This window comes from Diadema antillarum, unplaced genomic scaffold (genome assembly GCF_040938485.1).
Source record: "Diadema antillarum isolate AM-2024a unplaced genomic scaffold, OU_Dant_1.0 seq00001027_RagTag, whole genome shotgun sequence".
In the NCBI taxonomy this organism is placed as follows: Eukaryota; Metazoa; Echinodermata; class Echinoidea; order Diadematoida; family Diadematidae; genus Diadema; species Diadema antillarum.
The window spans coordinates 160,275-170,972 of record NW_027271861.1 but is presented as its reverse complement, the minus strand read 5'-3'; the positions used below and the strand labels follow the sequence as shown (position 1 = coordinate 170,972).

Below are 10,698 nucleotides of genomic sequence, written 5' to 3'. Positions count from 1 at the left end.
ATATATATAAGGTGAAGTGGGTTCAGCCTCGTGCGTTGTGGGTGCTGCATTATCTTTATGTGGTGTGACGGAGGAATGACTGCTCGCAGACGTTGCAGTATGTTCACCAATAGCCTTTTATTCTCCCGAGCTTTCTACCGAGTTACCGGTCCGGCGTTTCAAGGGTTTGAGACGTAAACACAAAAGCAGAAAAGAAACCAATTTCCATACATTTGAACAGTTTCCATACATTTGAACAGAATAAGGCAAAAAAAAAGGGAAAATAAAAAGCCAAAAGAAAATCAAACGGAATATAGACAGTAACATGACATTCACTTCAACGGAGCTGCAAAATTATGACATAAATAGTATAAATAAGCAATAACAGCAGTAATGATTGCAATGAAATCATTCGAAATACATCAACCAACGTATAGGTTAAAACACACTGGTTACTTTTTAAAGCGTTGGGGGTATGCCTGCTGTGTTTGGTGTCAGTGGGATGAGTGTGAGGGGTTCGCAAACGTGATGTGGGTGTAGTGAAGTGTGAGGGGGTGTAAATTGGACTGCTTTGTAATAATGGCTGGTCTCCAGGCAGGAATGCGTCGTCTGCATCACAAATAAGCACCATGTCCGTTAGAATACGCAGAATAAGCAGTAGCTGGTCAGGATACATCTTCCTCACTTCAAAATCCAAGCTCTTTCCAATAGCTGGAGAGTATCAAACTCAAACCAGCTGTTGCCCGCGAAACTTCAATAATATTGACAACCCATGCACCCTTCCTATAATCACATACACTCTACACATCACATGACATCATGTTCCAGCGTTTTCACTCCTCACTGATTGGTCTCTATAATACTGAAAACTTGTTAAACTCACCCAAGCTTACACAACTATTTTACATAATAATACTATCATGAATATTCACGTTCAGTTCACAGGATAGATTCATAGATCCCTAGATCAAGGATCAATGATGGACTTTTTTTTTTCTCATGCAACGCTAGAGTAGGGGCATACGGCGATAGGTATAATTACCCCCCCCCCCCCCGAAATTGGAGAAAAAATAGCAATTATTCTGTGCATGCCTCTATCTTTGTCAGTCTGACCAGATAGGAAGTCGTTTGTTTGTTTGTTTGTTTGTTTGTTGTTGCTGGTTGTGTGTTTTTTTTTTTTAAGTTTACATCTGAGAAGACGGCTGGATAGCCCATATGAAGTTGCACTATTGTAGCTGGTCTTCCATGGGGGTCCAGTTGGGTGTAAGGCGGGACCACTGCACCCGAGTAAACACTCTGCTCATTGATAACATGAGGAATACATGAAGAGGGATTTTTTACATGCATGAGTTGCGACTGTCTCACACATGGGACCTTCATTTTACGTCCTTTTTGCGAGGGACAGAGCTTTTTGCCTGTTACAAGAGGGGACAGTGTGATTACACACAACATTGCTCAGTCCAGACTCGGGAATCGTCCCTTGGATCGTGAGGCAGACGGGCTGCCGACTGAGCTAGCTTACTGCCCAAACATTGAACTTTAATTTTCAAAATCATGCTGTAAGATTGAAGGCACACACTCACACGTGCGCGCGCGCGCGCGTGCACATACACACACACACACACACACACACACAAACACACACACACACACACACAAATATATTATATATTACATTCCCATTAATGATAATAATGGTAAATTGTAATGACAATCACAGACAGTGCAATTCATGGTAAATATTCTTTGCTGAAAAAAAAATCACAGAAAGAACAAGCGACAAGAATGCGCATGATACTTCTTTTCTCAGTCTGAGTAAGGTCCAAAGTGCATGCTTTTCTAATGGAGCTTCGTCCTGTTCCAAGGTACCCTCTGGGCGGATTTTTTTTTTTTTTTTGCTATATACATATATGTTATGCCAGGTAAATATTTTAGACAAGTTCTACTGTGTCTGGTGAAGCGCAAAGTGTCTGTTCTTTGATCGAACGATAACAGAGCGGTGGGCCTGACACTCCGTTCTGGTTCTTGATCGTACACTGACTCGCAATTCTTGGAGTGAAGTCAGAACTGCCGAGTCACTGTAATCTGGTAACTCCTTGCTGTAATTATGGGGCTGATGAAGAATGCTGCCCTTATGGGTGTGACAGCCATCTTGGTGGTGTTCCTGCCAAGATGCTTTCAGACTCCACCACCTGTCATCACAGAGGGTTATGTAGCTCCTGGATTCGAAGACGTCCTAGAGGCTTTCAAGTGAGTCGTCGTTAAAAGTGTATTCATCTGGCTTCCTGTTCAGAAAGACCATATTATTCACTTAGATTATTAAAAGTACCTTAACATCGATCTACCAGTCACTGCAAACCAAATGCATGATACATTATGTATTTTGTTCCACTGTCAAACGATAAAGGAAAGTCTACAGCAGGTGCTTTCTCATCGTAAATATTACAGCATGAAAACTAGATTTCTTTCAGAGAAATGGGGGAAAAGTTGAGTTTGATTCCAAATACATGTAGTATCGGAGATTACATGTAGACTGCTGTGTATGCTGTTAGCATAGAAATAAATTGAAAATAATCTAAATTTATACCTGCCTATACTTATTGAAAGGGGCAGTGTTTTGAGAACTATCTCGATCTTGAACTATAAATATTTCACGACAGATTAATCAACAGCTTTCAAGTGCTTAGAAGGGCTGTGAAATAATCTGAAATGGTGAATGAATGGGACAACGGACTAAATAAACCATTTTCACTCTGATCCTATAAAATTCCACTCCAATCAAGATAGTGCAGTGCAACGTGTCTCCTAGCATCGACTCTTAGCAGCTACACTATAAAGAGCAAGGAAAAAGGATTAGCGTGTACCGGCAACAACAGGCAACAACAAGGAAGCATCAGACACGGACACATAGTTATGTAAATGGATAAGGAACAGATAGTTCCAGATTATAATTATTTCGTGGATGATCTTTCATTCAAATTATAATCGTCAAAAATAATTAACTCTTGTTCTATCTTTGACACAGAGCAAACTTTGAGAGTGGTCGAGATCCTCGTACTGGAGGAGCGGCATTTGCTGCCTATCATCGGGGAAAGAAAGTCGTCGATATTTGGGGTGGCTTTGCAGATTATGAGAGCAAGCAGAAATGGCGGCAAGACACCATCTCCATTTTCTTCTCATCAACGAAAGGTGAATTTCATCTTTGTTTTTTATTTTTTCAATTATTGTAAACGTCAATTTCAGGCATGATGATTATGGTAAACCTGTTTTCAAACTTGCTAACAGAAATGAGAAGAAGCTTGATCGAAAATACCCCCGCGAGATTTATCATCACAATGACAGATGTGAAACGACACAAATGATCAGATGTTCGTGTTCTTACCAGTGTAGCAAGGTATTAAATTGCATCAGGGAATTTAGATAGAGCAGAAAAAAAATACACCCTGTGACCCTCTTTGTGCTGATATAAGGTATTTTCATGATACACAATCATGTTGAACCACACACGTATTCTAATTCGAATAAGAGAGTAGTATCGTTCTCACACACAGGCAAAGTCCGGAAATGGAACGGGGGGTCGACCCGACGTCTCTTGCAGCGGATGGAGTGATTTGGCAACATACCAATTTCTTGTTATTCTGGCAAAATTTCACAACTTTAAGGTGAACTTGTTTACGCAAAGCTATTAATTTTCCATGTACATTGATAATTCTCAGGGAGTATAAGTTAGTTCACTCCGGCCTTTTCAACTTTGTCAGGGGTGGAGCTGCGGCCCCATACTCCCATTTAAAACTGCACCTCTGGTCTGGTTTTTGTGGTTATATTTTGTTGGTGGTGGTTTTTTTTAATAGGTAAGCGTGGAGTTTTCTGTTTGCCTTCATTTAGTCACTGGACATTCCTCTAGCAAAAATCAAGGAGATTAGTACTTCAACCCTTATTTCCCGGATTGCAATTATTTCTTTCTCCCGATGTAGGAGTTGCGTCAGTGTGCATTGCCATGCTCGTAGATCGAGGTTTGCTGGACTACAACAAACCAGTCGCCCACTACTGGCCGGAATTCGCACAGAAGGGCAAAGAGAAGGTTACCGTCAAAGACATGATGGAGCATAAGGTCATTAAATCTTTTATAAGGAAATGTGAACGGTCTCGTAACAAGTAATCAATGGTGAAAAGACTTTAAAAATCTGAAAGGGAGGAAGACAAAGCGTAAAATTCATTTGAAACAAAAGTGACCGATTGATATGGTAAGGTGAAATTATGTACAAACGAGTACATTAAAATGTTAATTTGTTTTTGAAACATACATTCACAAACTTAAAAGAATGTGCAATTGAAAATGGCACTAATTTTACAATGTAGATAGTATTTATCGACGTGCTATTACATCTTAATGATAGAATCTATTCTTACGTGAATCGCTTTCACATTAATGGCATGTATGATACATGTTTGTGATTGACACATAATTGCAAGTAGTTTTACTTACTCTTATAAGGCGGGACTTGCCGTATCCGCACCACCTGGTTTGAGCCTGGACTTGTTACAAGACGTTGCCAAGGCGGGAGAACTCATGGCAAGGACAGAGCCACAATGGGAGTATGATGGCCACACCCATGGTTACCATGGTTTCACATTTGGACCACTAGCCAATGAGCTTTTGCGGAGAGTTGACCCTCAACATCGAACTCTGGGACAGTTTTTCAAGGAGGAGATAGCAGAGCCTTTCGGTAATGTCCATTGATAATATGTTCAGTCAGTCATATTGATTCCTTATTAAGAAAAGGTGGACGTAATGGTTTATCTTGGTTATTAAATTCCTATGGTTCTTTGATTGGAAAATGAAATAAGTTTCGTTATTTTGAAAGTTCATTATTCCGAAAATGTAAAAAAAAAAGGTGTTCGTTTATCCATAGATTTTAGGCGTTATTCAGACGGTTCGTTAATCGGAAAGTCAAATAAGGTTCGTTATCATTATACCGAAGGTTTGTGAATATGAAAATGAAGTATAAAGGGTCGAATTTCAGTATCAGGTACGTTTATCCCAAAATGGTTTGTTAGTCCGAAAATGAAAAAAAAAATAAGAAGGAAAAGTACTTATACTTACAAACCTTCGTAATTAGGTACTTTACATTTCGTTTTCGGCTTCACGAATCTTATTTCATTTTCGCAATAATGAACCTTCAGAATCACGAACTGTAACCAAAGGGCGAGGGGCGGTAGACAGTGGTTGAAATAAGAGAAAGCAAACAAAACGATTGAATATTATGACAAAGAGAGAGAGAGGGGGGGGGGGATTTGTGTTCTTTGCAGCCAGTCACGTATCATAATTGTCTGTTATCATTTCCAATAAGAACCTACTCCTACAGTAGCTTAACATATTATCTCCTTGATGGAAATGGTTTCTCGTGATTTCCAGCTGCTAGTAGCGCAAATTCACCATTGTGCAGTAAACACGTACGTAAAGTCCTTAGGACTCATTCACTGTTCAAACTTAAATCCCTGCTTTTTTAATCTTTGGCTTTTTAAAGGATAATGTCTATAACATGACTTAACAAGCACACAAGAACCCTCTCGCACAAACACATGCACATTTTTTTTTTTTTGCTAATGCTGTTTAAATCTATTTCCTTTCAGGTATAGATTTCCACATCGGTCTTCCATTGGAAAGCAACCACCGCGTCGCCCGCCTTCTCGTGGACCGTCGCCCGGTATTGCTGCAATTCCTTGACAGTATAGGGACTTCGGCTGGAAGACAAGCTGTAAAACACATGATAGCCACAAACGCCATGGGAGAAATGCTGGACAATGTGAATGAAATGGCAGATGTACGTATACATGAACATCCCCCCCCCCCCAACACACACAATGTAGCAAAGGTCGAGGATGTGAAGTTTGTATTCAAGCGTTCTTTGCCCCCGCTCTTTGTCACACCCTCGACTTTTTTCTGTTCAGAAAACTCGATGTGAGATCGTACTGCAATATTGTTACAGATTATCTGGTCATATTATGTCGCAATACAAAAAAGCCTCCGACTGGATCGCCCTATACCAGCTAACTCCATCACTCCCGAGTCTCCATAATTATTTGTTCCCCTTACCCACCCCCTCCCCCCGTCCCCGTCCATCTCTCTTTATATACAGCAAGTTGTGTTATCTTGTTCTTTAAATTATCAAAGAACTGTTTCGTACATACACCACAATATCTATATAGTTCGTATTTTCTCATTTCCGTCATGTTTTTGTTGAACCAGGTTCTATCGACATGCGTTTTTTAAATGTTTTTCTTCTTTTCTTTTCTTTTTTTTTGGGGGGGGGGGCTAGTATAAGTTGAGATGTCTGTTCTGTGTCATGTCCAATAATAATTTGCTCTACTCTTCATGTTCATTAAAACGTCTTTTTCTGAGCAGTGTATTGGTATTTCTATTGTGTTTTATACGTCTTTCAATGTTTTCCTTTGTTGTTCGGTTAATTTAAGATGATGATCATCACTGATAGCACTTAACTGCCGACAAGAGAATATTCTTAGCGTCAACTTCAAAAATACGAAAGAAAGTCATTTGCATGGAATATAAACTATAGAGGTTTAGGCATGCCACAATGTATGCATTCACACGCACTCTCTGTACACCATTTCATTATAAGCATTTGTCATTTGACATTTTGAAGTTTTGCTTATTTCTGCAAAACAGTTCTTGTACAGTGGATATGACTATGCAAATGAATAAGCTAACACGTTATACCTAACAAATTTCCATTGATCGTGTATCAAAAAGAAATGACGAAAATTCAATTCTTCTGTCATTGAAGTCTGAAACATGATGTTATTCCTGTCCTGGTTAAATAACTTCAGAATAGTGATCAGTTAGAGATACGAGGATTGAGTCTCGGGCATAATTGCGTTTGAATGAAAAACAGGAAACTTCAAAATTTTATGTACAAACTATATGGTAAGTTGTGAAGGGTTGACATGCTCATTTTTCCATTTGCATATTCATATTGATTTTTCAAGACTGTCCCCCCCCCCCTCAAAAAAAAGAAAAAGAAAAAGAAAAAGAAAACATGATAGCGAAAACTTCAAAATGTCGTAACTTCCTATTTTTTCCGATTTCGATCAATATATTTCAATATTTTACTCTTCCTTATCAGACTAACTTATATTTGGACTTGATTTCCCCTTTAAATTGTTTTATCATTATACATAGGATTATTCCACTTCACCTATAACATAATCACCCACTTCGCTTCACTACATCAAAATGATACGTATCTGACGGGGCAATCTGCCTGACGGCACGGCCCCAATAAAACCCAATAACAACGAAAAGAGAGCATTAAACTGTAAAAACGTTTGTGTCTTTTGGACAGTTCGGAGTTTTTAACGATCCGCGTACAGAGCCATTGAAGTGCCTTCAGCCAATGGTATCGGGTCTGCGGCTGGCCTCGCAAAGGTGCGTATGAAAAAAAAATGGCGGCTATGTAGTAAACGTGGTGCTATCTGCCAAAGTGATCAGTATGAATAGGATATGATTATTTCCATGGTGTAAAATGCCAAATAGGAGTAATTTAGGTATGAATCCAAAGTTTATTTGATTAAAAAAATGTTTTTGAAATGAATGAGATATCCCAAACAAAGTTATGCTTATCAAAGGTGAGACCCACTTTCTATATATTAAGTTTGCATCCTTTTACTGTATTATTTGATATCTTATCCATTTCAAACCCCATTTTCATAGAATCGTATGCTTTTCAACATTTCATATAGTGGTTTTTAAGTATATGTCACAAGATTTAAAAGGTGAATTGTCACCTAATGAATATTTTACTATCCCTTTAAACTTCTCTATTTGCACTTACATATTACTTAAACAAGCTGGAATTTGACCCAGTAAATTTAATGTACATATTTTTTATATCCAGCATTTCCGTATACTTACAATATTTTGTAAGCTTATCCTTTATTATGTATTATGATGTTTCTGTAAAATATCTATATGTTTCTATTAGAAATGGAAAATTAATGAATTAATGAAAGAATGAATATATGAAATATGTATGTCCATTTCCGATTGAATAAAAAAAATGTGATGTTCTTCTGTTTCAAGCTCTACGGAATAATTTCATCTGGTGGCATAGACCCAGTTACTAATAGAACTCTGCTGTCGAAGGAGGAGAATCGACGATTTTCTGAATTTCGAGCCTCCTTCTGTCGACAGAACTCTTGGTCTTCCTCTCTCCTTCAGTCGCGGGATGATGAAAATCGATCAATTTGTGGTATGTTGCCAATCAGGCTGTAAAAGATGACCATGCTACTTATAAAGTCAAACCTGTCTATAGCTGCCACTCAAGGACACGAAAAAGTGACCGTTATAGACAGATGAATGCTTTATATATGACCAGGTTCGTTGGCTTTTCTCTCTAAGGAATAGTTTTAATGGTCGTATACGGAAGTGGCCGCTATAGAAAAATGGCGGCTGAGGCAGGTTTGACTGTAACTGGTTTCGTATTTGAACACAGTGAAACTATAACAGTTTTATAGTAGTGATTTCATTTTCAAGTCAAGTCTTAAACGTATACATCTCGTTCCACACAGTACCGGATCATATTTTCTTCCCGCTTTTCCGCACCTTGATTGGCTAATGTTAGTATCATACATCTCTATTTTTTTATATCCCTCTCATAAACAATTCTGTCATAAATGATTATTGTACATGAGACCCTCGCTATTGTTATTTGATGAGTCAAAGTAATGATATAATTAACATCAAGATAGCTATTTCAAAGGTGAACGTTCCTTTGCTTTAAAAGGTTATATTTTGTTACCCTATATAAATTTCACATTTCTTTTTACATAACTGAACTTATGCCCGTGATTCTAATGTCTATATTCGAAGGATCGAGTTATGATTTAATATGTGAACTGACCTGACGTTCTCCTTCTTTTCGTAGGACGGAGTGACAATGTTTGGGCACCCAGGAGCTGGCGGACAATACGGTTGTGCAGACCCGGGGCATCAGGTTGGATTCGCCTACGTCAGTAGCACCATGCTTCCATATCTTCTGGGTGAAGATCCTCGGTCTAATCAACTCGTTCAGAGTCTGTATAGATGTGTCCAAAAACTTGAACATCTATAATCAATATGGGTTTTTTACCATTAATACAAATTTTTCACCTTTTTTTTAACTAGGTGAAGGTGTCTGTAGCTTCCCTTCATCACATTTATCGCAATATTTCACAACGTAATTCGCTACCAAAAATGGATTGACATGAATCTTTGGGCATACAAGAATTTGTAAAATGTATAATATTTGTGAAAATTGCCGAGACATCCATAATATCGGAGGACGAGTGTCGGTAAACAATTCAAGATCACAATAAATAAAATATCCTTGAATCAGCTTGAGACAACAACAACAACAACAACAACAATGTAATAGATTCATGATTAAAGCTAAATGGTATAAAGGACAAGGTCAGCTTGAGACATGTGTATTGACTCAGTGTGTGCTGCAATATTAGTAGAACTCGTCAGTGAAAGTTTGAGGAAAATCTGACAATCCCATCAAAGGTTAGCCATTTTTGAAGGTTTTCGCTAGGGATGAAGGGGGAGGCCCCGAAAATTCGCTAGGGATGAAGGGGAGGCCCCGAAAATTTGGATTTTGAATTTAAACTGCCATTTAATGTATTTCTCTATTGTGACATTATTATTGCTATTTCTAGTACTGTCAATACGCGGAGCAATTACAATATAATATATTAATATGTAAGGTGAAGTGGGCTCAGCCTCGTATACGTTGTGGGTGCTGCATTATCTTTATGTACAGGTGTGACGGAGGAATGACTGCTCGCTGACGTTGCAATATGTTCACTAATAGCCATTAATTCTCCCGAGCTTTCGACCGAGTTACCGGTCTTTTTCAAGGGCTTGGGACGTAAACACAAAAGCAGAAAAGCAACCAATTTCCATACATTTGAACAGAATAAGGCAAAAACAAGGAAAAATAAAAAGCCAAAAGAAAATGAAAAGAAAATCAAACGGAATATAGACAGTAACATGACATTCACTACAACGGAGCGGCAATATTATGACATACACTGGCAGTGAAAATAATGGAACAGTAGTAGCAGTATAGTATGAATAAGCAATAACAGCAGTAATGATTGAAATGATATCATTCGAAATACATCAACCAACTTAGGTGGAACTGTATAAATTAATACACTAAGGCTTTGGGGGTATGCCTGCTGTGTTTGGTATCAATGGGCTGATGGATGATGTGAGGGGTTCGCAAACGTGATGTGGGGGTAGTGAAGTGTGAGGGGGTGTAAATTTGAGTTTTTGGGACGTTGATGGCGCGAAGAACTTGAAGCTTCCACAGATTAATCATTATACTCAACTTCTTTCTTACATTTTGTCCATAATCATGCAATGAATGTGTGTGTGCAGTAAAACGCACACAAACTGTATATACTCGTCATATATACGTAGGCCCTACATACATACGCAATATGTATCAAATGTACATGTATGTAATCATATAGGTATATACATATACATATATATATATATATATGTATACACTTTGTATATTTATATATATATATATATATATATATATATATATGTGTGTGTGTGTGTGTGTGTGTGTGTGTGTGTGTGAGTGCGTCTGTCCGTAACATTATAGCATTGCTTATTCATTTCACAACTCAATTTCCAAAACA

General features: G+C 38.2%; 1 protein-coding gene across 1 annotated transcript; it reads left to right on the top strand.

Annotated features, from left to right (window-relative positions):
- The first annotated feature begins 1,989 nt into the window (after positions 1-1,989).
- Positions 1,990-9,110, top strand: LOC139742846 (beta-lactamase domain-containing protein 2-like). The gene is made up of 8 exons (XM_071653361.1): positions 1,990-2,229; positions 3,005-3,168; positions 3,954-4,090; positions 4,475-4,706; positions 5,614-5,804; positions 7,370-7,426; positions 8,081-8,173; positions 8,925-9,110. The coding sequence occupies exons 1-8, from the start codon at positions 2,087-2,089 to the stop codon at positions 9,108-9,110; spliced, it is 1,203 nt and encodes a 400-aa protein (XP_071509462.1). The 5' UTR covers positions 1,990-2,086.
- Positions 9,111-10,698: the final 1,588 nt, after the last annotated feature.